Below are 27,667 nucleotides of genomic sequence, written 5' to 3'. Positions count from 1 at the left end.
TATTTCCCTTTTTATCCATCTCAATGAGAATTGTACAAGAAACAGGAGGGAACCAGTGAATTTTCTAATTCACTAATGAATTTTCTAATTAGAAAATTCAGTGAATTTTCTAATACAATTTTCTAATTGTACAAGAAACAGGAGGGAACCAATGAATTTTCTAATACTTTATAAAATCAGCATCCTAAATCTCAGGATAAAAATAACAACCTAAAACAAACTTCCAAGCAAAAAAAAATTTTTTTTAATAATTATTTTCTAAAACATGAAGTGCTAAATATTTCAATATCATACTTCAATATCATAACTCTGAATCAGTACTACGTTGAAGCAGGATGAAAGATATAGTTCTTGGCCAATTTGAATTGAATATTTTTTTCTGGATATTACTGAATTCACACCTAAAACGTTGTAGCAAACTTGTGTTTCAGCTGAGCTAAGTAAGACAGCATAAAAAAGGCATCATGGAAATTAAAATTCTCCCTCTTTCAAGCATATAAACACACTGTTCTCTAATTATGGGTTTTTTGTTTTTTCGGTTGTTTTTGTTTTTGTTTTTGGAGTATCTATTTGTAAGCCTACAGCTTCCAGTTTTCCCATCACGGAATCTCTACTCCGTAACTAATATATAAACAGTACAAATTTTAAAAGTATCATTGACAATTTAGTATGCTACCTCACTGGTATACTAAGTCTGAGGAAAAAATAACCCAAAAAAGGATCTCCTCCTTTTTGTTAAGGTATTGGATAACAGTCATGTGCTCAGAGAATAATTTTTTTTCAATAAACCTTCAATGGCTTCAAAACGAAAAGTATGATGCCTATTGTTTATCTGCTATTGAAATACTCTTTTCAGGTAATATGGAACTCAACAGCAGCACAAAATTAGGCCAGAAAAGACCTCCATAATCACCTCTTCTAATACCTTGATTTTATAAATTAAGATCCAGTTTAATTTGCTTTCTACATTATAATAACCTTCATCTTTACTATAAGCCATTCAATGAGTCAAATGCTAATGCTGCAGAAAGCAAACGAAATTTGAGTTATGTAAGCTGGAGATCTAATTAACTAATAAACCTATTGTTAACTGATTAAATTGTATATATGATTTTTAAAAATTCATCTACCACACGGAATTACTGTTTGGTGAATGTATAAATGTTATATAGATAAAAAGATATTAAAAAATTTTTTTAATAACCTTACAAAAGAATATTTGTCTCTCAAGACTTTGGTACCCCAACCCTAAAAGGGAGGAGGCCAGGAAAGGAAAACCAAGGAGACACTCATTTGGTTTCACACATTATGCCTGACAATTTTCTGAACATTATGTTTTCAAAACAAAATAAATCTGATATTTCTGTAAACCCTGGAACAATTTCCAAAGAATTTTATTCCTCAATTCCTAACATGGTCACTTGTGATAGATACAGCTAAATAACTGTTGAATTTAAATGAATTAACACTTAAAATACTCTTTTCCTAGTTTATTAAATACAATCACAAGCATATTTTACTTACAGAATATGTTCTAAAGAGATGTCTATATTCTAACAAAGTTCAACTACAAAGAAATATGGTTTATCTCAGTAATTATATCCAGATATATACAGGCTAAATGATAAAGACCTTCAATGTACAGAAGCTAGTCACTGGTATGTTTATACTGCAATTAGAAAAACATTTATTCATATCAATTTCCATTAAAAAGATCCTAAAATATTCCAGAAAATTATTGTATAATGACTTAATCGTTATGTCGAGCTTTTCTGTATTTTGATCAACCAAACTTCCACTCAAAAAAAATGTTAACACTCATATATAATCTAAATCCTAAAAAAATACTGTGGTTAAAAAGTTACATTATACTGAAGTTTTTTATTTATTTTTTGATACATAAGCTTTCCATCTCAGGACTGAGAAGATAAAATGTTCTAGTATTTTTCTTCTCCCGAATAAGAAGCTCTACTGTACATCACTCTCTTCCACTTATTAGGAAATGCCATTTGGGGAGCAGAGAAAAAAAAATCAACTGAACTCAGATTTTTTAATTTGGTTAGAGCAAGTTTCAGCCTTTCTTGGCCTTACCCAGATATCAGCCTTGGTGGTGATGGGTTTCCCTCCATAAAGGTTGATCATTTCAGGGGCTCTGTATGACAGAGTCGTATACCTGGCAGTAAATGAGTGAAATGGAGTGGAGATATATATATATAAAAAAAAAAAGACAGATAATACATTGTTTCTACATAAAACACTACAAAAAAAGTCTTTTAGGCTCAATAACATTATATAGAATAATACTCTTTGTAAAAAGCTCATTAAAAAACCCATCAAAGATTAAACAATACAAAGCATCTATATACATTTTTATTCAACAAATACAACAGTATTTCTAATAATCTAAAAACTTAATTTTCTTTATTATAAAAATCTTAAATAATGACAATATATTGGAAACAGTTCTCCTTGAATTTCTTATGTGAAATAACACAATTTGGCTATTATAGTCTCCTTATCAAAATATTTTAGTCTATTAAAAGTAAAACTTCCACACTCTCAAAAACTTAATTTATATATTTACTAAGGAATTTATTTTTATGGACTTTATGTTACATTATAAAGTAACAGTGATGATGCAGTCTTAACACTTTCATTTTCTACATACTTTTCAATGAATAAAAAAGTCAATCCTTTTAACATTAAATAAGAAGTAAAAGCTTAAATGTTTTCAAATTTACTTCCTTGACACAGTAGTAAATCTCTTTTGAGTTTGTTTTTATAATTGTTTTAAAAGTAATCTAGTTGCTACAATCTAACTGCACTCATTAAGTATATTTCTAATACTGACTGCCATAATAAGCTATGTGGAATCAAAAGGTATTGTGAATAAATATTTATCCACAGAAAACCCCCATATTTATTATGAACAGAACATTTTAAGGAAGCAGTGCTCAAATCTCATGTTAGAAATTATCAGAATATGAATGGATATCTTATATCATGGCATAATTTAAGATTCGGATTGAATGGTCTTACATTTTATTTTGCAAGAAGTATCTTAAAACTCAACATTCTACTATCTTACTTTTTCCAAATCACTCTGACTGATGAGAGAGTCTGAATACTACTACTATGGAGGAATGACATAAGAAACCAGAAATATAAACTTCACCAAAACAGGATTTTTATTCACTATACCCCCACCCCAGCATCAAGAAAGTGTTGGCCCTTAATAAATACTTGTCAATTGAATGAATAGTTAGTCCATTAATTGAGCCACAAAGGACCAGAGAACCCCTTATGAACTTTTGTTCATCGCTAATAAAACATTCAATTGAACCTCATACTTCAGAAGGCAACAGCAAGAAACAAAATGTCTAGCAGGTCAGGGATGCTTGGACAGAATCCTATACAGCAGCCAGTAAACATCACAATCCAATAAATTTTTTAAATTATATACATATATTTTCCAATAAGCCAATTCAATACTTTATTATTCTTGTGTTCTTCAGGACTTTATATATTTACTAACGTGTTTGTTTTTATTAAATCTAACATAATCATCATAGGCTAAGTTTCCTGAGTAGTAGTATGTAGCGTCGAAATCCACGGTATTATACAAATGGGCCAGAGTAAAATCAGCTGTATTTGAACTATTTCAAAATATTGCAGTTCAAATGATGGCTCTGACATAGTATTAGGCAATAGGGAATTTGTGAGGAAGTGATGAAAGGCAATTCAGAAAAGCTAACTATTTAGAAAGTCCTATTCTGAGAGATCTTTCTGCATTCTGTATCACTTTATTAAGATAACCTAAAATTTACAAACAGTTCCATTTTCTAAAAGTAGAAAGCAGAAAAGTCAGCGAAAGATTCTCACAGGTACTCTAGCAACCACGGAAAGCACAGGATTAAGAGAACATAAAGTAGACATGACATATTTCCATTCCAGAGCTTTCCAGTATATCATTACAAAGTAACAGTGATGATGCAGTCTTAACACTTTCATTTTCTACATAGTTTTCAATGCATAAAAAAGTCAATTCTTTTAATATTAAATAAGAAGTAAAAGCTTAAATGTTTTCAAATAATTTAACTTTTTCTTAACAAGCACAAACCCTCAGTATCAGTAAAAACAAAGATGTTTAACTGAACTCAAGAATCATTTCAAACTCCCTTTAACAATTTCACTAATTACTACAGCTTATTTAACAAATTTCTTTCTAAATCTGTTCAAATGTAGACTAAAAAATCGGCATCTATGGCAAAACATATTTCCTACTGAGCTATATCACACATGAATTAATCAAATCTATGGCACAGAAATATTCCAAAGAAATCTATAAATGAAATACCTAAAATCTGTATTTACCAGTGCTGGCCAGAAACTCGAGTTAACTAAAATTACCATGACAAAAGTGCAATAAAGACAAATACTTACTTTTTAATTTCTTCTTCTACTATATTAACTCCATCTTTTTGAGGATTAAGAAATTTATTAGTGGCACTGCCAAAGTCACAAAGTACATAGTTCCCACCATCATTCAACAAAATATTTTCTACCTTAAGAAAAGAAAATCAATAATTAGTATTTTCAAAGTGAAAATTAACTTTTTACAACCATTGTAAAAAATGGTTATTTTTACAAAGTTTATTTTTACACAATAAACACTGAACCGTCTATGCCATATACAAAAATATGTAAATATGTGTCATATATATATATATATGCACAGTACACACATATATTTGGGTAAACGTAAGATACCCAAATTATGAGGAAGAACAAATGAACGGGAGCAAAAATATACGATGTCTACTGCTTCTCTTACTAAGAACAGAGAAATGCTTCTTCCACCCCAGGTTGATTTGTACAGGGGCAAAGAAACCCTAAATCCTCCCTAAAACTGCTTTTATGAAAGAGAAGAACTAGTACCTGGCAGAGTCCAGCTTCTCTCTTTTACTATACTTCCACTTTTCTCCTTTTCTGACACTTTTACTTCTCTATAGGTATAATGGAAACCACTGGAATTCCATCTTTGACTTCCAGTACCATTTTTATTTAAAATACTACACTGAAAAATACAAATTTGACTTAATTTGGAGATAAGGGTTGTAGTAACTAAAATAAATTCTTATAGTCAGTTTCTTGAATAGTAAAATGTGGGTTCAGAGCCCAATCTGCTACTAACTAGTATATGGACCCTTGGACAATCTGCTTAACCACTCTTGTGCTATAGTTTCTTTATGTAAAATACGAACAATTAGAATATGAATCTGCCATATGGAACTGTAGTGAACATTAAATGAGTTAAAATATGTAAAGTGCTTAGAACAGTCTGGAATATGGTAAGCACCTAATAAATTACTATTACATGTTTTTTCACAATGTCTTTTATTTTTATGATAGTCTTAGATAAGTAATTCATTTATTTCCATTTCATCAAAATACTGTTTCATTATAACTTTTCTTCTATATTTCACTTTAGTATATTTTAAAAATTTGTACAAAATAAAATTCAGAAAGAAATCTACTGAAAACATATATTGTTTACATATGTTTACACATATAAAAAGAACTAAGCATATAAAATATGGACAATACAAAATTATGCAGTTAAATGTTTTCTGAATTTAAAGAAGAGTCAGCTGAAGATATCAACTTTCTATGCAAAAAAATTAATTAACCATAATAGCACAAAAAATCGTATCAAATTATTAGGGGAAATGGAAAAGCTGCACATTCAAAAGAACTACACTGGTTATCCAAATTAAGGCCAGAGGCCTGCAGTTAAGCATTTCAATCCTGCCTTATCTCCTACTATCATAGGTTTTCTAGATGATATTTTCATGATTAACAGCCTATATTCTTAGTGACATTTTCTCTTTTATCTTACAAGCATTTTATAATAAAATTTCATAAAATTCTGTATAATCAGTCAGAACTGGGATTCAATCATTCAATATTTATTAAGACTCTGCTGTCTACCAGGCACTATTTTAATTGCTTAAACACATCACTAAAAATGAAAAAAAAAAAAGTCTTGACCTTCATGGAGCTTACATTCTAGAGGGAGAAGGCAGAAAATAAATAACAGGAATAGTACATAAGCAAATTATACAGTATCACAGGAAGTAATACGGACTAATAAAAGGTACAGCAGGTTAGGCTGCAGTGATAAATAAGGTGGCTCACAATGGGACTCACTGAGAAGGTGAACCTGAGCAGACCTGAAGGAGTGGAAAGGGTAGCCAGGGGACTATCCAGGCATAAAGCAATTCAGGAAGAGTAGTTTTTGTAATCTCAGTGTTCTTGTGGGCATGAAAGAGGACACCTGTGGTGATAAATTATATCTCTTGCAATATAACGCCAGAATATTCAATATTCTTTGGGGACTTTTTTCAATGTAACAGGTGGGTACCAATATAAGAGGTCAAGAGTCCACAGAAGATGAAGTGACCTTCAAGGTAACCACCACCAAATTAGAGAAAATAACAGAAAACTGTACTAAATTATAAAGAAATAGAAAAAGAGACCCACTTATGGTCTCCTCCAGTATCCCTTGAGAACACCTTGATGCTTAATATGGATTACAGGAAATACGAGGAATGCTGGCTGAACTGAGAGACAATAGTGTGGACAGACATTTAACAAATATCAGTGAAAATCACATTTCTGTTCAAACGAAACCTTTTAAAGAAGCCTACTATAGAAAACAGGGATGCAGGGTAGAAGGTACAAAATCTGCCTCCACAGCCACGCAAGAAATCCTCAAAGTCAAGTAAACCACAATTTCAAATCTACAGTCATTCTTAACATGACCTCAGGAAATGTAGAAAGGGAGGGAAAGACCAATCTCAAAGCTAGTTTTTACACTGATTTAGATGAAAATAGTCTAAGAACATTTTAACTCCAACTTATTACTTAATCCATAGGTATTCTAAAGTTCTTACCTTCAGATCCCGGTGAATTATTGGAGTCTTACACTGATGCAACCTTGCAACAGCTTCACAGGTATCACAGAATATCTGTAACACTTCTGGTTCTGTAAAACCTGTCTGTAGCTTCTTATTCATTTGATTCACTACCTGCCCAGCTAACCAAAAAAGTAATTTTGAGAGGACATATTTTTAATAAATAAAGTCTATTCACAAGCAAATTAAGAAATGTCTTTATGGCTTCAAGTAATGGGAAATTGGCTTTTTCATAATTCTCATGTAAGGATGCTTATTACATCATACTGTATTGATTCAATGACACATTTTTTCACATTTTACATTTCAGAGATCATCTTAAAATAAAGATCTTATTAATGCTATTGCCCACTTTTTTTTTTAACATCTCTGAGATCAAAGCATATCTTATAATACTGGTTTGAAGAAATAGTTATTCAACACCATACTATTTATGGGCTAAACAGTGGTGAACAAAAATAAGGTTTCTGTTATCACAGAATTACAGTCTAAAGGTAGAAGCAATCACACAAATAGATATATAGTAATAATTGTATATCATAACAATAATATGAAAGAACTTATATAAGAAACCTAAATTTAAATTGTGAAGGAAGATGAGGAAGAGAGGGTATCAGATCAGGTCTAAGGAAGTGATACTTGAGATTGAAGGATAATTAGGAATCAACCAGGCAGAGACTCGCGAGCACAATATACTAGCGATAGTGAGTACTATGTACAAATGCCATCAGTTTAGGAAAGAGCTTCATGACTTTGAATAACTCAAAGAAAGCCAGTATGCTTTCTTTACAACTTAATGAATGCTGATATGCTCTAGGAAGCAGAGGAGACAGTAAGGTGAGATGAGACTGGCAAGGAAGACAGGGATCAGCCGTATCTTAGATTCTATCTTGAGAGCCAAAGAAACTTCCTCATCTGACTTTCAAAAAAATTTCATCTAGGGTTAGGGGAATCAAGAGAGTCAAAATGGGCTAAGGGGTAGAGTCTATCCAGATAAGAGATAATGGACCAAAATAATTGACTAAAATCAAATTGCCACACATACACAATTAAGCCCTGAGAAAGTTACATATTACAATGTAGAAATTGATAGTCTAATGATAATTCTTAATTATTAACAAAAGGTTAATCATCATTATATTTTAAGAATGCAAATAAATATGTGATTCACACAGAAATCAGTCTAATAAAAATTGAGTTTGGGAATTCAAAAAACATAAAGCATTCATTAACTTGCAACTTTCCTTTAACAAGGTTAGATAAATGAACATATGCTATTTTACAATCTATAAGAAGGTACATATAAACTTGTTCCTTTTATTATTACTGTCTAAGCAGTCTTGTCTTTTCTGAGAATATTTTTCTCATAGAATTTTAAAGCAAAAACAACATTAATTTTACCTATGAATCCCCAACTTTAAGAAAACTCAAGTGTAATTAGTTCAGATTATCTCAGAAGACTGGGGCACCTGACCATGCAGCAACTTCCACCACTCCCTCAGTTGGCAGACTCCCTGCCTTTTAATTAAACCCAGCCTTCTCTAGTTTAAGAATAATTAAACAAGATTTTTAAAAGTGCTTTCTTGGCATATATTCACACCCTTGAAATATCCTATCATACCTAAAGAAATCATAACCTTGAACTCACTCCACCTCTTCCAAACTTTCAATGTTATAATAAGCAGAATAAACTTTAAACAAACTTTAATTCCCTTTCTTCTATCCAGAAACCTTTGAAGTAGAAATCCTCAATCACAAAAAAACAAGTCCCCAGAGAAAACCAAAAACTATATTTGGGCTGAATTTCAAATGAAATCAATAAAATTTCATTACTCAAAATCAGAGTTTTCTGAAAATTAAAGCTTAAAAGAAGGTATTCTAATAAAAAAGGTAAAAAGTCAGATTTCAAAATCAAACATTATATACTTAAGGTCTTTTAAAATGAGATGCCCCACCTTTAAACAAGGGGCTTGCAACTTAGCTCAAGCCCAACCAATCAGGTAGTAAAGAGAGCTCACTAAAACGCTAATTAGGCAAAATCAAGAGGTAAAGAAATAGCCAATCATCTATCGCCTGAGAGCACACCGGGAGGGACAATGATCAGGATATAAACCCAGGCATTCGAGCCGGCTACCCTCTTTGGGTCCCCCCTCCCTTTGTATGGGAGCTCTGTTTTCACTCTATTAAATCTTGCAACTGCAAAATAAATAAATAAATAAATAAATAAATAAATAAATAAATAAATAATAAATAAAATAAAATGAGATGCCTACAACTCTCAATTCTTTCTATATTTTCCAAAGAGGTATCATTTCCAAAACAAAAGCTTTTTACACTCTGCCAAATTTCATCACTAATATTAAAAAGTCAACATTTTTCTAACCTCTTAAAAAGGTGTTCAACAACCTCCCGAGTACACATATTAACACTTACTTTAAAAAAAACCATAAATGCAACCTACTATTCCATTTAAATTTTGATAATGTGACTTTTTTTATTTTTACAACTGTGATGGTTAATACTGTCAACTTGATTGGATTGAAGGATGCAAAGTACTGATTCTGGGTGTGTCTTTGAGGGTGTTGCCAAAGGAGATTAACATTTGAGTCACTGGGCTGGGAAAGGCAGACCCACCCTTCATCTGTGTGGGCACCATCTAATCAGCTGCCGGCACAGCCAGAATAAAAAGGAGGCAGAAGAACATGAAAAGACTAGACTGGCTTAGCCTCCCAGCCTACATCTTTCTCCCATGCTGGATGCTTCCTGCCCTCGAACATCTCTCCAACTGCTTCAGCTTTTGCGGTTGGACTGGCTTCCTCGCTTCTCAGCTTACAGATGGCATATTGTGGGACCTTGTGATTGCATGAGTTAACACTCCTTAATAAGCTCCCCTTTATATGTATATCTATCCTATTAGTTCTGTCCCTCTAGAAATCCCTGATTAATACAACAAGATTATTCAATTTTATCTGTAGTAGATTGCATTACTGGTCGCAAACTTTCAAACCTGACTTTTTACAAGCACTTTGTCATGTAACTCTGCAGTTTGTCCCAATAAATGAGGCAGATAAATTTCCTGCTCTTTGATTTGGGCTCAGTCATGTGCTTTTCTTTGGCCAACAGAAAAAGGTAAAAGCATCACTGTCCTAGTCCCAAGACTAGGCCTTAAGAGGCCTCATTTGCTTCTACATGCCTTCTTATGTTTCTGTCATCCACATGAGAAAACCATCCCCAGGATAGCTTGCTAGTGCCAGAAAGAGGATGATGGACACGTGAATCAGAGCTACTCCAACTAATTCCAGCTAACCACTGTCATGTGAGCAAGCCCTGCCAAAATCTGCAGTGTCACCCTACCAAGCTAAGTTGAAAGCAGCTGGCCCATGGATACACAGGTGATAGATAATAAACGAATGTTATTTTATGCTATTGAATTTTGGGATTTTTTTTAATTAAGCAAATACTAACAAATATATAATCCATGGGAACATATGTAGAATACTTCCTAAAAACAGACATTAAAAATTCATAAAGTTTCATAATTTATTCACGAATTATTCATAAAATAAATGTGCTCAAAATACCAATAATGATTTCTAGAAGTCTGAGACCTAAAGTACATAATTTCTCTTTATATATTAGCAAATAAAGCAGTACCAAATCACAAATTTACAAAGACAAAAGATGATTACACTTGACAAAAGATTATTGTAAACACTGGATACCTAAAACCATGTAAGGGGATATGAGCTATATAACATATTCTTTTACTCTCTATACAGTTTTATCCCTACATAATAACCAATGTCCCTGAACTGTATACATTATATAGGTTCCCTTACTAAAATACCTTGTTAAACAATTTTATGTAATGCAATTAGCTGTTACAGAGGAAGTAAGGGAAGAGTATTTAGTCCTCTATTTTTTGTCCCTCCAAATCACTCCTTCCCCATGGGAGAAAAAGGAACTTATCTAATTGATTCATCTGAGAAATGAGATTGCATATACTCCATTGAGAAAATTGAGCATACTCCATTCAGGCCTTCTGGATTTCTTCTATTAAGAAATAATTGCCCACTTAGAGGGTACAACTGATCTGCAATACATATAGTAACATTAGCAGGTAAAACATCTGAAGAAAACTTTGAACAAAAAAAGAGAAAGCATGGTTTGGCTGTGTCCCCACCCAAAGCTCATCTTGAAATCCCACATGTTGTAAGAGGGACCCATTCGGAGGTAACTGAAACATGGGGGCAAGTCTTTCCCGTGCTGTTCTCACAATGGTGAAAGTCTCACGAGATCTGATGGTTTTAAAAAAGGATGTTCCCCTGCACAAACCCTCTCTCTTTATCTGTTGCCATCCATGAAAGATATGACTTGCTCCTCCTTGCCTTCCACCATGATTGTGAGGCTCCCCCAGCCACGTGGAACTGTAAGTCCAATTAAACCTTTTTCTTTTGTAAATTGCCCTGTGTTGAGTATGTCTTTATCAGCAGCAAGAAAACGGACTAATACAGCAAGGAAAAGAAAAAAAAATAAAACTAAAATTAGCTGGGCACAGTGGTTCTGCCCTTAATCCCAACACTTTGGGAGGCTGAGGTGGGAGGGCTGCTTGAGGCCAGGAGTTCCAGACTATCCTGGGCTACAAAGTGAGATCCCGTTTCTATAAAAAATTAAGAATTAAAAAACTGGCCGGCCACGGCCATGTGCACCTCTAATCCCAACTACTCAAGAGGCTAAGGCAGAAGGATCACTTGAGTCCAGAAGTTGGACATTGGAATCGTATGGATGACAGAGTGAGACCTTGTCTCAAAAAGAAAGAAAGAAGGGTCAGGGGTGCAAAGAAAAAAAAATGGACACACTGAAATTAATATCCACAGACAACAAAAGATTTGCAGCTAAAACAAGAACAAGGTGTATCTTTTTCCCCAATATCCCTACATGGTAACAAGGTGTATTTCAGCAAAGAATACTGAGAGAACAAGAAAGAGTCAAGCTGGGAGTGGTGGCTCACACCTATAATCCCGGCATTCTAGGAGGCCGAGGCAGTGAATTACTTGAAGTTAGGAGTTCAAGACCAGCCTGGCCAACAAGGCAAAACCCTGTCTCTACTAAAAATACAAAAATTACTCGGCTGTGGTGGTGCACACCTGCAATCCCAGCTACTCAAGAGGCTAAGGCATGAATGAGAATCGCTTGAACCCAGGAGGCAGAGGTTGAAGTAAGCTGAAATGGCACTATGCACCCTCTAGCTTAGGTCACAGAGCAAGACTATGTCTCAAAAAAAAAAAAAAAAAAGTCCTTGGAAATTAAAAATACTATAATAGAAATACAAAATTCTATAGGAGAGCTAAAAGATACAGAGGAATGCTTCCAACAAAAAAAGAATAAAGACAATAAGAAAGAAAAGAAAATCAGAGGATTATCAATCTAGAAAGCTCAAAATATCTGAAAGAAAATGAGAAGTCCAGTAAGAGACAACTGAAAATGGAAGACAAAAACTCCACAAAAAGCATACCAAAAACAACAAACACTAAGGCGCATATATCTTGAAATTTCAATACGTCGTAGATAAAGGAAAGATTCAAACTAAAAGTGTCCACGGAGAAAAGATGTCACATGAAAAAATTAAGCAATCACAATAACATCAATTTCTCAACAACACTAAGAAAAAAGAGGAATGATATCTTCAAAATTCTGGATCAAAATTATTTCCAACCCATAATGTTTTAGCCAGCCAAAGTAACGATCAATGTGGGCACTGAATAAAAATATGTTTATATATGCAAGGTTTCAAAAATGCTTCTCCCAAAAATCCAGTCAGAAAGCTACTGAAAAACACACTCCTCCAAATTAGGGAGTGAAAACAAAGGTGTGGTGTAAGTAGCAGGGAATCCAAGACAGAAGGGAGGCAAAGGGAATTTCCAGAAGGACAGCTAACTGCTGTTCAAAATTAAGCACCATGATGTCTCCCCAAGAGGTGTTTTTAAAGGAAGAAAAAATGAAATCAACACAAATATTAAAATGTCTAAACATACTGCATAATTATTTGTATGTCTATTGGAAAATGTGGGACTAAAATATTAATATACATGAAGAAAATTAGGCAAATGAAAAACGAGATAATTACTAACTCCAGAAAAACAAAAAGTATAAGAAAATACAATTACAGACACCATTAAATGGGAAAATAAACACTGATTTGGTCCAAAACCTGAGCATATCTATACTAGAAGTAAAATTCCTATCTTTTCTTAGAGACAATATCTAAAACATCAAATCAAAAATAGCACTAGAAAATTTTCTTTCAAGAGCCTCCTCATGCACAGAATTACATACACACTTCCCTTGATTTTCTAAGTCCTTTCTCTTTTGTACCCTTAGGAAATCACTAAAATTACTGATTCTCTTTTATATAATGCAGTGTGGAAATATGGAAGTAAATGTAAGAAACATCTCAAATATTTTAAAGGGACTACCTCTGAAGAGGGATGAGGCAGGAAGGTACTGATTTAGCCACAGCTTAAGAGAACTATTTGACTTTTTTTATTTTTTATTTTTTTGAGACAAGAGTCTCGCTCTGTGCCCAGGCTGGAGTGCAGTGGCGCAATCTCGGCTCACTGCAAGCTCCACCTCCCGGGTTCACGTCATTCTCCTGCCTCAGTCTCCTGAGCAGCTGGGAATACAGGTGCCCGCCACCACGCTCGGCTAATTTTTTTCTTTTTTTTTTTTTTTTTTGTATTTTTAGTAGAGACGGGCTTTCACCGTGTTAGCCAGGATGGTCTCGATCTCCTGACCTTGTGATCCGCCCACCTCAGCCTCCCAAAGTGCTGGGATTACAGGCGTGAGCCACCGTGCCCAGTCAACTATTTGACTTTTTAAACCATATACATAAATTACTTTGATAAAAATTTTAAATTTCATATACCGCAGAGCTTGATGATTTGAACACCGGATAACTATTTCTAAAAAATTTTTAAAACAAAATAATGCATTCCTCAAAAAACAGATATGATCACTCTTTTACTTTAAAATAAAATTTGCCCCTAAACTTGAAGGTCATTTGATTCCCCTTTTAAGATGTCTTCTAAGTGACAATTAAATTTATCCAGGGTTATGATTATGCTTGATTCAAATATCTTTTAAAAGTCACAAGTAGTGAAGGGCTATGAGTAAACTCTAATCTAACTAAGAATTAGCACTATAAATGCTAGAATTCAGGAAAATGGGGTAGAAAAAAATGAGTATCTTCTCCTAAAAGAGATCACAGTACAGTACTTTATAGTAGAGAAGATATAAAGAAAAAACGATCGAGAAACATCTGTTTGTTAAATATTGTGTATGGAAATAAGTTACAAATACATCACAGTAGGCACTGTTACATTGATTCACTTCATTTCCCCCATCCTTCCCTCCTTAAAATACTGCAGTAAACAAGATCATACTCTCTCCAACATCATCATCATATCCCTCTTCCTCCTCAACCTTCAGGAAACTGTAAGAGTTCCTGGGATAGTAATTAACAATCATTACTGTCTGAAGAGAATGTAAATGTAAACCAGGGCTCCCTAGAACCACAACTGCCAAATATGGCTTGCAAGTTTGTAGGAAATAGAATTTTGCCTCCACCTTTCCACACATTAAAATTTTAAGGCTGGGCACGGTGGCTCACGCCTGTAATCCCAGCACTTTGGGAGGCCGAGGAGGGCAGATCACGAGGTCAGGAGATCGAGACCATCCTGGCTAACACGGTGGAGCCCTGTCTCTACCAAAAATACAAAACATTAGCGGAGCGTGGTGGTGGGCGCCTGTAGTCCCAGCTACTCGGGAGGCTGAGGCAGGAGAATGGTGTGAACCCGGGAGGCAGAGCTTGCAGTGAGCCAAGATCGCACCACTGCACTCCAACTAGGGTGACAGAGTGGGACTCCATCTCAAAAAAAAAAAAATTAAATGTCAGGAATTTTTTTATGATGATGATGATGATGATGAAGGTATGCTACATAAGTATTTATTTTAAAATTTCACATTAGGCCCAAATAAAATGTGATTTTCTATATTCTAATGTTTACAAACAACACCAAGAGACTACAAAAAACAGGTTTATATAGATCAAAATGCATCCTGTAAATTTGTTATATTTAATGTTTACAATAACATAGTAGAGCACTGGAAAAATCTTACAACATTAATATTGACACATTATGCTCTTCTTGGTTGGATTTCAAAAGAATTCTATGGAGAGCAAGAACTGTAGATTTCTTATTTTAAACTCAATATCACTTTCCTCATTCTGCATTTACATGCTCATATCATAATTGCAGCAACTATGACTAGGTTTTAAATAATGTTTTAACAATATTCCTAATTAGATAATGAAAAGTAAGATTACAGTAAGTGACTAGAATAAGTTAGCAGCTGCCCTGGAAACAACAAAGGTATCTAGTAAGCCATTTAAGGATAAATTTTTTATTATAATACAAATGCAAAAAATACTTACCTCGACAATATTCCATTAAGATAAGGACTTCCCATACATTATCACTAATTGAATTAACAGCACAGTCCAAATAACCCACAATATTTTTGTGACCAGATAGCTCTTTCTGTAAAGAAAAAAAAATGAAAACTGGAAAATGCACATTTTAGAGGTATAGAATTAGCAATGGTTTGAAGTCTAAATTAATGTAAAGAACTTCAAAAGGCAAGAATTAAACACGAGTATAGAATCTAACATATTTCAACCAAGCAAAGGCTTCTATGGTTTCAATAAAAAGTTTACCTGCATGTGACTGTAATTTTCTAACAGACAAATATGAAAATTATTTTTAAATTCAACCCTGAAAATGGTTCATTCAAAAGTAATAGTTCCCAAAAGTGTACAAAGAACTTGAGAATAAAATATTAGAACTTTTATATTTGATTTTATCTAAAAAATAAAATAACTAAGCTCCAATATTTATTAACAATTACATTCTCATTTGTTGTGCCTGCAACATATTGCAATTTACGTGTAGCTATTACATGAATTTATAGATACATGCACTTTTAACTAAATAACCTATAAAAATGAACAAGTGGCTAAAAAGATTTCTAAAAAGAAACCATAAAGATAATGCTAATACAAATATACGGAAATAAGAAAATGAAAAATCTGAAACTTTTGCGTCTTTAACAAGATAGTCATCAGTATACAATGAGGTTAAGAATAATAATCTACTCTGTTCTACTGGGAAATTTAAAAACAACTATTAAAAATATTATTTAAAATAAATTTACATCAACTATCATTAGCAACAAACCTAGTTTTAACTATGCAACGTAATTTGAAATAAGGGCTAAGGGCTACTGAACATGGGAATTATTTATAAGGAAGTATACATAATGGGGATGAATCATCAAAAAAGTTGACAGACCACCATTCTAAAGAACTAATCTCCCTAAAAAAATGTTCAAAAGCGTAAGATTTGAGTGTGCTGCTCCTCATATATCATCTCTCTCAAAATCATACAAATTCTATCGAAAGGAAGAGAGAAATTCTACTCAAGTTAGAGAACTTAGTCTAAGCTTCTCCATTATCTTGAGGTAAATCTTTTTACCCTTCTAGCTAATAGCCTTACTTTTAAAAAAGTAAATGCCAAAGCCTAGTCATCTCTAATCTAGCTAAGGAATACAGAAAATAAAAGTAGAATTCAAAAAAGTCAGATTGTGCAAATGCACTTATTTGCTAACAAAAGGGATTGTAATATGTGTTAGTAAAGACGTTGATACAAAATAAGAAATCCCCCTCTTAGCAGGTGGATAAATAGGACTGACATTAATAACAAGTGTTGGCAATAACATGGAAAAAGACTTTCCTTAGAACATAAAATGGTTCAGCTGCCATGGAAAATAGTCAACATAAACTACATATGACCCAGCAATTCCACTCGTAGGTATATACCCAAAACAACTGAAACCAGGCACTCAAGCAAATAGATGTATGCATATATTCATGGCAGTATTAATTATAATACCCAAAAGACAGAAACAGCCCAAATGCTCATCAAATAATTTTTTTAAACTGCATCAACAGATGAATGATAAATTGTGTTACAGACATATAACGGGATATTATTCAGCCATAAAAAATAAAAATACTATAATTATGTGAATTTCACTTCAACAATCTTCAAATATACATATGCACCTGTGTGTGTGTTTGTGTGTAAGCACTCAAAAAACCATGAAGAAAAAGAAGATGAAGAGCAGTGGAGAAATGAGAGGACAAGGAATAAGAACAAGAACAAGAAACCATCCAGAGCACTGAGCATATGCAATCCTAGAAAAGAAGGAAATTTTTATTCTACCTTTTTTTTTTTTTTTTTTTTTTTTACTACTTAGGCTAGTTAAGTTAGAGTCACTGAAGTTTTTAATGGCCTATTAAAATATTTTTCACTTTTCCTAATATTTAAAAAGAAGTTTTCCCTTGTTGAAAGATGTCTTGCTATTAGAGTTCACAGAAAAACAATCAACGTTAGAGCATGATATTAAAAGTGAAAAAGAAAACTAATTGCTGTTTGTGAATGAAAACACATACAGTAAATGCACAGGAACAGTAAACACAGAATTCAGACAGTAGGATTTTTTTGGATAAGGAGAATAGCAAAGGTGTACCTCATTCTATTGTGCTACATTTTTTAAAGTGGTACTTTGCTTTATTATGCTCTGCAGATACTGCATTTTATACAAATTAAAGGTTTGTGGCAATCCTGCACAGAGCAAGTTTATAGGCACCATTTTCCCAATAGCATGTGCTCAGTTTGTGTCTGTCATATTTTGGTAATCCTTACACTATTTCAAACTTTGCCATTATTATAACAACAGTTATGATAATCTGTGATCAGTGACGGTTGATATTATTATTCTAATTGTTTCATGGCAACACAAACTGTGTCCATATAACACAGTGAACTTAATCAATAAATGTTATATGTGTTCTAACTGTTTCACCGGCTAGCCATTCCTCAGGCTCCCTCTCCAAGAGGTTTCCTACGTCATAAAATACAACAATACTGAAGAGTCCCACAACTCTTGTTTTAATCAAAAGCTAGAAATAGTTAAGCTTAGTGAGAAAGGCACATGGAAAGCCAAAGAAGGGCAACATCTAAGCCTTTTATTACACCAGTCAGCCAAATTTTGAATGCAAAGGAAAAATTCTTGAAGGAAGTTAAAAGTGCTACTCCCATGGACATACAAATGGTAAAAAAGCAAAACAGCCTTATTGCTGACATGAAGAAAGTTTCAATGGTCTAGACAGAAGATCAAGCCAACCGCTACATTCCCTAAAGCCAAAGCTTTAACCTAGAGCAATGCCCCAACTGCCTTCAACTCTATCAAGGCTGAAGAAGTAAGGAAAGCTGCAGAAGAACAGTTTGAAGCTAGCAGAGGTTCGTTCATGAGGTTTAAGGAAAGAAGCCATTTCCAGCACACATTAAGTACAAAGTAAAGCAGGAAATGCAACAAGTTATTCAGAAGATTTACCTAAGATAATTGACGAAGGAGGCTACACTAAACAATAGATTTTCAATGTAGACAAAACAGCCTTCTATTGGAAGAAGATGCCATCTAGGATTTTTAGAGCTAAAGAGAAGAAATCAATGCCTGGCTTGAAAGTTTCAAAGGACAGGCTAACTCTCTTGTTAAGGGCAAATGCGACTGGTGACTTTAAGTTGAAACCAATGCTTACTTGCCATTCCAAAACTGCTGGCCCTAAAGAACTATGGTAAACCTACTCTGTTCTCTATAAATAAAACAACAAAGCCTGAATGACATCACGTCTGTCTCCAGCATGGTTTACTGAATATTTTAAGCCCACTGTTGAAATCTACTGCTCAGAAAAAAAGATTCCTTTCAAAATATTACTGCTCACTGACAATGTACCTAGTCACCCATGAGCTCTGACGGAAATGTACAAAAAAATTAATACTGATGGCTGGGCGCGGTGGCTCTTGCCTATAATCCTAGCACTCTGGGAGTCCAAGTGGGACAGATAACTTAAGCTCAGGAGTTCACGACCAGCCTGAGCAACATGGTGAAACCCCATCTCTACTAAAAATACAAAAAAATTAGCCAGGTGTAGTGGCACCTGCCTATGGCCCCAGCTCCTCAGGAGGCTGGGGCATTAGAATCACTTGAACCCAGGAAGCTAAGGTTGCAGTGAGCCAAGATCACACGACCACACTCCAACCCTGGACAACAGAGCAAGACTTCATCTCAAAAAAAAAAAAAAAAAGAAAGAAAGAAATATTGTTTTCATGCCTGCTAACACAACATCCATTCTGCAGCCATGAGTTAAGGAGTAATTTTAACTTTCAAGTCTTATTATTAAAAAATATGTTTCTTAAGACTATAGCTACCATAAATAATGACTTATCTGATGGATCTGGGCAAAGTATATTAAAAACCTTCTGGAAAGGATTCACCATTCTAGATGCCATTACAAACATTCGTGATTCATAGGAGGAAGTCAAAATATCAACATTAACAAGAGTTTGGAAGAGGCTGATTCCAATCCTCACGGATGATGCTGAGTAACTCATGACTTCAGTGAAGCAAGTAACTGCAGACATGGTAGAAACAGGAAAAAAAAAAAAAAAAACTAGAATTAAGTGGAGTCTGAAGATCTGACTGAATTGCTGTGAAACGAGGAGCTGCTTCTTATGAATGAGCAAAGACAGTGGTCTCTCGAGATGGAATCTACTTCCTGGTGAAGATACTGAGAACACTGCTGAAATAACAACAAAGGATTTAAGAATATTACACAAACATGGTTGACAAAGTAGTGGCAAGATTTGACAGGATTGCCTCCAATTCTGAAAGAAGTCCTACTGTAAATAAACTGCTATCAACCAGTATTGCATGCTACAGAAAAAGCTTTCATGAAAGGAAAAGTCAACTGATGTGGCAAACTTCACTGCTGTTTAAAATCCACTTACAACCAGTGTTCCATTATTGGAACGCTGAGCATGTGGGAGTTATTTATATCCTACTGCTCAAGGTCATCGCCAAGGTCTGATTTTTCACTCATGCAAAAATTCAAAAAATTGCAACCTCCAGCATAAATGGGTTAAGAAATTTCCACAGCTACCCCGCCCCTTCCTTCAGCAACCACTACCCTGATCAGTCAGCAGCCTTCAACATCAAAGCAAGACCCTCTACCAGCAAAAAGAATGCACTTTGCTGAAGGCTCCAGTGATCATCAGTTGTTTTTTAACAACATTTTTAAATTAAGGCATATACCATTTTTTAAGGCATAATGCTATTGTACATTTTATAGACTACAGTGTAGTGTTGTGGTGTTATGATACTATATTGGTTTTTGTCCACAGTTCCTGGTTCATAACTCCCAAAGCCCTAGTCACAGTCTTTTGTCATAATGTTGGGTGTCTTAGGCCCCAGGAAGTAGAAACTTTCCCCTGCCATCCTTTCACCTGCCCCAAAGCAGGAGTCTAATCATTCCCCACCTTTCTGATTGTGGGTCTTAAAACCCTCCCCAGAGAGAGTCCTGCACTATACCCTAGGGGAAGGAATGCTGACATCATGAAGCTTCCATAAAAACTCAAGAGGACTGGGTTCAGGGAGCTTCCAGATAGCTGAATATTTGAGGGTTCCTGGAGGGAGATGTCCCCAGGGAGGCAAAGAAGCTCTGTACCCCTTCCTCCATACCTCATACTCTATGCATCACTTCATTTGTACCCTTTGCAATATCCTTTAAAATACACCACTAATCATAAGTGTTTCCCTGAGTACTGTGAGCCACTTCAGCCACTTCAGCCAATTAACAGAACCTAAAGAGCAGGTAGTAGGAACCGCAACTTTAAGTTAGAAGGTGAAGGTTGGAAGACTCAGCAAGTCTGCTCTTCCATCTTCTCCTTCCTGCTTTATTCTAGCCATGCTGGCAGCTGATTAGATGGTGCCCACCCAGACTGAGGATGGGTCTGCTCTTGTGCTACCTGGAGAATGCAATAAGGAGATACTCTTAAGCAGGGAGCCTCTTTACCCCTAGGGCTGACTCTGGAACTGTGTGAGGTGCTGCTGGATTCTACTGGACACTTGGACAGTGCACTATGAACAGCTCTTAATTGACCAACAAGGAGTTACTTGGTTTACAGACAGCAGTTCCAAAGTGAATGGACAACATTCGTTTGGATGGCTGCTACTTTGATCAAAGAAGGTAAAAACGTATCAGCAAGGTGGGCTGAATTGCATGCAGTTTTTTTTTTTTTTTACTTTTTATTTTTTTAACAGTAATGGCAGAACTGAACAGTGGTGGAAGCCCCTGTGTTTGAGTTTTTTTACTGACTCACAGGCAGTGATCAGTGGCCTGGCCACACAACCTATGGAAATTTGAGGGGTGCATTAAAGTAGAACAAGTCAGTGCCCATCAGAAGAACTCCCTTCCAGATCGGGAAAGTGACTGGAATCAGCAAGCAAGTCTGTCCGTGTGCTCCCTGGAGGTGGCCACCTGGGTCCATGAAATGAGCGCACATAGGGGTACTGCAGCAGTGCAGACATAGGATGAATAAAGACGTGTTCTTTTCGCACCCTCACAGGCACATAATGCCAGTAAGAACTGTTCTAAGTGTCAGCAAGACAGACAGAGACTACCGATGGCTATGGATGAGATTCCCTGATAGGAAGGCCCTCAACATAGCTGGCAAGTGAGACTGATGCTGGTAGCCCTCGGGGGGCTATGAATAGGTCTTGATAGGAACAGACATTGACTCTGGACTGGGCTTTGCTTATGCAATGGAAGATAAAAATGCTGAGAATGCCATTTAAAAAAAACAAAAACAAACAAACAAACAAAAACCAAAACAAAAGAGAGTGTATAGAGTTAGAGGGCCAACTATCATTTCTTCAGACCAAGGAACACAATGTACAGTCCATAATGTGCAACAATGGGGCAGAGAAAGGTCCTCCACAGAGTAATAGTTTGATATAGAAGAATAGGGAACTGAAACATTGGTCTAAAATGGGGAGATAAAAACTGTAACCGTAACTGTTGTATGCACTGAGAAGCCAAAAAAATTGTGTGACTTGCTTTCTTGCAACATTCACTTTATTGCAGTGGTCTGGGACCAAACTCGTATCTCCAAGGTATGCCTATACAGAGATACAGTTGAGGAGGAACACACAGAAGGCTCCAATAGTATTTGCAGAGTTTAATTTCTTAAGCTGGATGGTGAACAAGCTTGGTGTTTACTATATAACTCTGTAAATATTTCTATCCTGAAAATACTCTACAATTAAAATGTATTTAAGAACAAAAAAGAAAGAAAGCAGAGTAGCTTTAAAGTATACAAGATGATGTGTGTAGGTTACATGCAAATACTACATTTTACATAAGGGCCTTGAGCATTCTCAGATTTGAGCATCTGCAGAGTTTGGTATCTGCAGTGGGTCCTGGCACCAAATCCCCATAGAAGACCAAGGGACGACTATACTACAAATCACCAGATTATCTTTTAATTTAATGATCTTTAAATATTATTATAAATAAGCAGCTTGCCTAATAGCTGGTTAATGTTATAGAAAACAAAACAGGCCAGGTACGGTGGCTCACACCTGTAATCCCAACAGTTTGGGAAACCAAGACAAGCAGATCACTTGAGGTCAGGAGTTCAAGCCCAGCCTGCCCAACATGACGAAACACTGTCTCTACTAAAAGTACAAAAATTAGCCAGGTATGGTGATGGGCACCTGTAATCCTGGCTACTTGGGAGTCTGAGGCATGAGAATTGCTTGAACCTGGGAAGCAGAGGTTGCAGCAAGCTGAGATCATGCCACTGCACTCCAGCCTGGGCGACAGAGCAAGACTCAATCTCAAGAAAAAAAAAAAAAAAAAACTTGCCAAATTTCTGAAAGAGAATTACTCTTTCACTTACCATAATTGTAATTTCCCTTTTACAAACATTGAGGTCTGGCACGTTATTGACATACATTCGTTTCAATGCACATCGGATTCCACCGTGAGTACGCACGAGGAAAACTGTGGAGAATCCACCTAGAAAAACAAAGCACCAATTAATTTAAAAGAAACAGAAACAAATGCCAAAATCATGTAATATAATTGTAGAGCTTAATATTGGGCGAAAATAAACAATGACTGTACCCAAGACAAAAATAAGTGCAATAAGTCACTAGTAGATTAAATGCCAAAACACTGGCTTCCTAAGTCAATCATGAAGTAGTACTTAGAGGAAAACATGCTTCTCGAATAAAAATGCTTCCTCTTAAAGGCTAAAATTTCACCTTTTGCACTAGACTACCTCTTATGTAGTATAATGAAAAATGTCACAATTATGTTACTAAAGTTTGGTATATACAAGTGATTGCCTACGTATTAGAATGTCCCTCTTGGATAACAAAACACTGATGTTATTTAATATGAGACATCAGTGGGATCAGATAGGTGCTTCCCTCCTCCAGTTCCAGAAGATGAACCAATACTGTTCTAAGCCCATCACAGGAATCTCATTTCCCCTTATCAGTAACTGATTTAGGATTGGGTATGTAACTAGTTCTCGCTAATTGAACATGTAAAGTCAGCCCGAGTTGCAGGGAATGATTTTCCACAGATAAAAGAGACTGGTAGAGAAGGCCCTGCTCTTTTGCTTTTTAATTTTGTTGCCTATGATGTTTAGACCTAAAGAAGTCATCTATGGCCATAATGGAAGAAAGAATCAGAAAGAAAATGATCCAAAACACAGACATTTGGCTTACTGAATCAGCCAACTCTGGAACCACCTCCCTCTAGAACTCACATAGTAAATGTCTTCATTACTTAAGCCATGGTTTACACGGAAATTCTGTTTTTTGGGTTTTTTTGGTTTTTGTTTGTGAGAGGGAGTTTCACTCTTGTTGCCCAAGCTGGAGTGCAGTGGCACAATCTCGGCTCACCACAACCTCCGCCTCCCAGGTTCAAGCGACTCTTCTGCCTCAGCCTCCCAAGTAGCTGGGATTACAGGTGCCTGCCACCACACCTGGCTATTTTTTTGTATTTTTGTAGAGACAAGGCTTTGCTATGTTGGCCAGGCTGCTGGTCTCGAACTCCTGATCTCATGATCCGCCCGCCTTGGCCTCCCAAAGTGCTGGAATTACAGGTGTGAGCCACAGCACCTGGCCGGAAATTCTGTTAACTGCAGCTGAGAAAGCATCTTATCTGAAGCACTAGGTAGATATTCTAAAGAACAATTCTGTCATATCTAAACAAAGATTTCCACATGAAGTTTTTTAAATTTATCTTGACACAGAATATGCTATAGCTTAATTACTTTTTTAAAAAATGGTGTATCACTTGCATTAATTTGATAGCCTTTAAAAAGTAGCATCCTGAGCAATAATAAGTCACCTGCACTCAGGTCAATACAAGTTGTAAAAGGAAAAAAAAACTATTAGAAATACATAATAGGGGGAAAGAGCTCTGATATGATTTGTCTGTGTCCCCACCCAAATCTCACTTTGAACTGTAATAATCCCCACGTGTCAAGGGCAGAGCCTGCTGGAGATAATTAAAATAAGGGGGCAGATTCCCTCAGACTGTTCTTGTGGTCGTGAATAACTCTTACAAGATCTAATGGTTTTATAAATGGGAGTTCCCCTGCATAAGCTCTCTTGCCTGCCACCATGTAAGATGTAACTTTGCTCCTCATTCACCTTCTGCCATGATTGTGAGGCCTCCCCAGCCACATAGAACTGTGAGTTTATTAAATCTTTTTCCTTTATAAATTAGCCAGTCTTGGGTATGTCTTTATTACCAGCATGAGAACAGACTAATACAAGCTCCTAGGAAACTCCAGAATCAGTACATACTCTTTCCAGATTCTCTACATCTTCCATGTCCAGTTATAAGAAACTGTACAACTTTCCATTTTGTAGATCTGGATTTCCACATATATAGTGTTAGGGAAATCAAATCAACCACCCCACAAGGCAGTTCTAGGAATAAATCAGATGATGACGATGTCTGGGAAAGGTACTTTATGTAAAATCTCTAACAATGCAGGGCATTATTTTAAAAGAAACTCACTTAGCACTAATTTCATATGTAAACATTAACAAGCCAGAAAGTAAAAGACCTAATAGAAAGGGCCACTTAAACTACCATAATTTTATTTGGTTACAAAAACTAAGGAAAACGTGGAAAGAAAGAATTTATCTAGATAAGGAGGTGGTACAAGTACAGCTGAGAGAAATCATTTAAATAGCATTTGTTTTGAGACATTTATCTATCTAGGTCTAGATTATTCCCCTAAAACAATGCTTTCCCAAACATAGCTTTGCATCAGAATTGCCTGAGGTGGTCTGTGTATGAATTTATCTTGAACAGTTTCCAAATTCCGGCCCCAAGTCTGAATCAGTAGGTCTAAATGGGGACCCCATTTATATATTTATATAGATATACAGATATAACTATATATAGAGAGAGAGAAAGAGCACTAAAAATCTCCCTACTTGTTATACTATTATACTTTTGTATATGTTTTAAATTGTTTATTAGATGGAAAGGGGAAAAGAGTTCCCCTAAATGGTTCTGATGCACAACCAAGTTATGTAGTCACTGAACCAAGTTCCCAGAGGAACCATGGATCCTATATACCTATTCTTACCCACCCACAGAACAACATGATTTTATCCCTGTGAATCAGAGAAATGAGAAAAAAAAGTATCAAGTAGGTTTTCTTCACAAAAACCATTCCCAAAATGAAAGTTTTCCAATTCTACTAACCCTAATTTAGACAGATCTTATCAAATGTTAAGTTTTCTGAATACAGAAAACACGTTCAACTTCAAGAAAGGATTTCTACCTAAACATGGTAAACAGTGATCGTTAATTGTATCTACTTTGAGAATAAAATGTAATAAATATTTATGCTTTCCCCAGTACTATCTTTTCAAGACTTTTCCGATAAGCTAGTATTATTTCTGTTTGAAGAATGCACTTACAGAGAGGTAACCAGTTATAACACTATAGTAGTCCAAGAGAGGAGTGTAATACTTGCCACCAATCTATAGCTTATCAAATTCTTAAGTATTTCTTTTTCCTCACAGAACTCTTTCACGTTCATCACTCACTCAGGTACTTCTATCTAGAATTTGACTATATTATCATGTACTTCAGTTTTCCACAAATTTCTGTACATAAATCATAAGATTATTGGCAGTAACCACAGACTCTACATATATATGTACAATTAATACTGTAAAGCACAGTTGTTATATTAATGCTAAATTGTATAATTCCAAACATGAAATTATGAGAGTATTATAAAGCATTCTAAATGTTCTCAAAAGACCATAAAAGCAAAATTATGACAGATATTGATCTGATGAAATAAAATGGGAAATAAATGTGTACTCATGAAAGTAAGAAAAATGATTGGTATCTTTTGCACTCTATAAACTATATAAATTGTATAACTAAATATAGAAGTTTCATTCATAGGCGTATTCTTTAAAGAGCAGTAATTCTCAGCCTCCTCCAGCTTTTTTCAAGGGTAGGATATAAGATTTACACATGAAATAATTTCATAGGACACCTAATTGAAATCTTACCTCTTGGTCTCCACACACACACAAAAAAAGGTAACGAGATTAAAATGAAAGAGTAGCTTTGTTAAGCCAATCTAAATTTGTTTCAACTAAGAAGAATCATAATGGACAATTCTCCATCTAATCTCAAGTGCCAGCCACCCAGGATATCTCTCAATTTTTATACACTGTAGTATGGTAATAATAAAATAAGGACAACACAGTTTACACTCACTTGGAAAGCACTGCTCTAGAGATGCCAGGTCTCTGTAGTAACTATATATGAACACATGGCATATACTGCTACAGACTAACTTCTTCTGGTAAGCCATTATTTATTGCCTCTATTAAGCAATTATTTCTCCTTGCTTTAATTTGTCATTTCCATGCGTTAATTAAATCATTTTAATTTACTGATGCTTACATATTTGAACTCTCCACAAATTCACTTAAAAAGATAACACAAAAGAATGAAAAGTGATAAAGCTAACGTAACTATCCTTCGTATCTTTCCCACAGTTCCTCTGGCATAGTTATTAATTGATCAACCAGAGGTACCCAAAGGAGTAGAAATTGATCAATAACAAAATAATCCTTAAAACGTGGCTAAGTAGTTCACCGGCAAATAGGAAAACTGACTTAAGGTCAGTCAGACCTCTTGATTCACTACCCCATTCCCCAAAGCCAGGCCAACACTCGCCCCTACGCAGTATTAATTAAACTAGCAGTATATACGAGACATCAGGAAACATTTTGGGGCATGGGAATAGAAGAAAGGTGAGTGTAGTCCTGAATTAAAAAAAAAAAAAAAAAAAAAAAAACAAAGAATTAAGTAAATGCCTACTGAAAAGAGAACTCCCCACCTGAACTCAAGACCACTGTTCCCAGCTACAAGAACACTGGCAGCGAGACATACAAACAGAAATTGGAGAAAAAAAATTTTTTCTGGGAAACAGGAAAAAACATACAGATAATGAAATGTCGGAGTCATAGAATTTAAAAGTGGCTTTCCGCATCGTCACATTAAAGTGAAGCCCCAAGTCAAGAAACTTGTCCCATTTACACAAATCGCTTCCATCATCATCACTTTAGAACTTCATTCTATAAAAAGAACAGACACA

At 35.2% G+C, this 27,667-nt stretch overlaps 1 protein-coding gene across 2 annotated transcripts in view; it reads right to left on the bottom strand.

Moving 5' to 3' along the window:
* Positions 1 to 27,667, bottom strand: part of BMP2K (BMP2 inducible kinase) — a 142,545-nt gene that overhangs the window by 68,422 nt on the left and 46,456 nt on the right. For both annotated transcript variants that reach the window (XM_003898716.5, XM_009206875.4), the window contains exons 2-6: positions 22,901 to 23,019; positions 15,472 to 15,577; positions 6,957 to 7,099; positions 4,444 to 4,565; positions 2,092 to 2,173 (exon numbers count right to left, since the gene is read on the bottom strand). In XM_003898716.5, the coding sequence (XP_003898765.2) occupies positions 2,092 to 2,173; positions 4,444 to 4,565; positions 6,957 to 7,099; positions 15,472 to 15,577; positions 22,901 to 23,019 (572 nt within the window). The remainder of the gene's footprint in view (positions 1 to 2,091; positions 2,174 to 4,443; positions 4,566 to 6,956; positions 7,100 to 15,471; positions 15,578 to 22,900; positions 23,020 to 27,667) is intronic.

Source organism: Papio anubis, chromosome 3, assembly GCF_008728515.1.
Source record: "Papio anubis isolate 15944 chromosome 3, Panubis1.0, whole genome shotgun sequence".
Classification (NCBI taxonomy): Eukaryota; Metazoa; Chordata; class Mammalia; order Primates; family Cercopithecidae; genus Papio; species Papio anubis.
The sequence above is the reverse complement of the archived record's forward strand: the minus strand, read 5'-3'. Positions and strand labels throughout refer to the sequence as shown.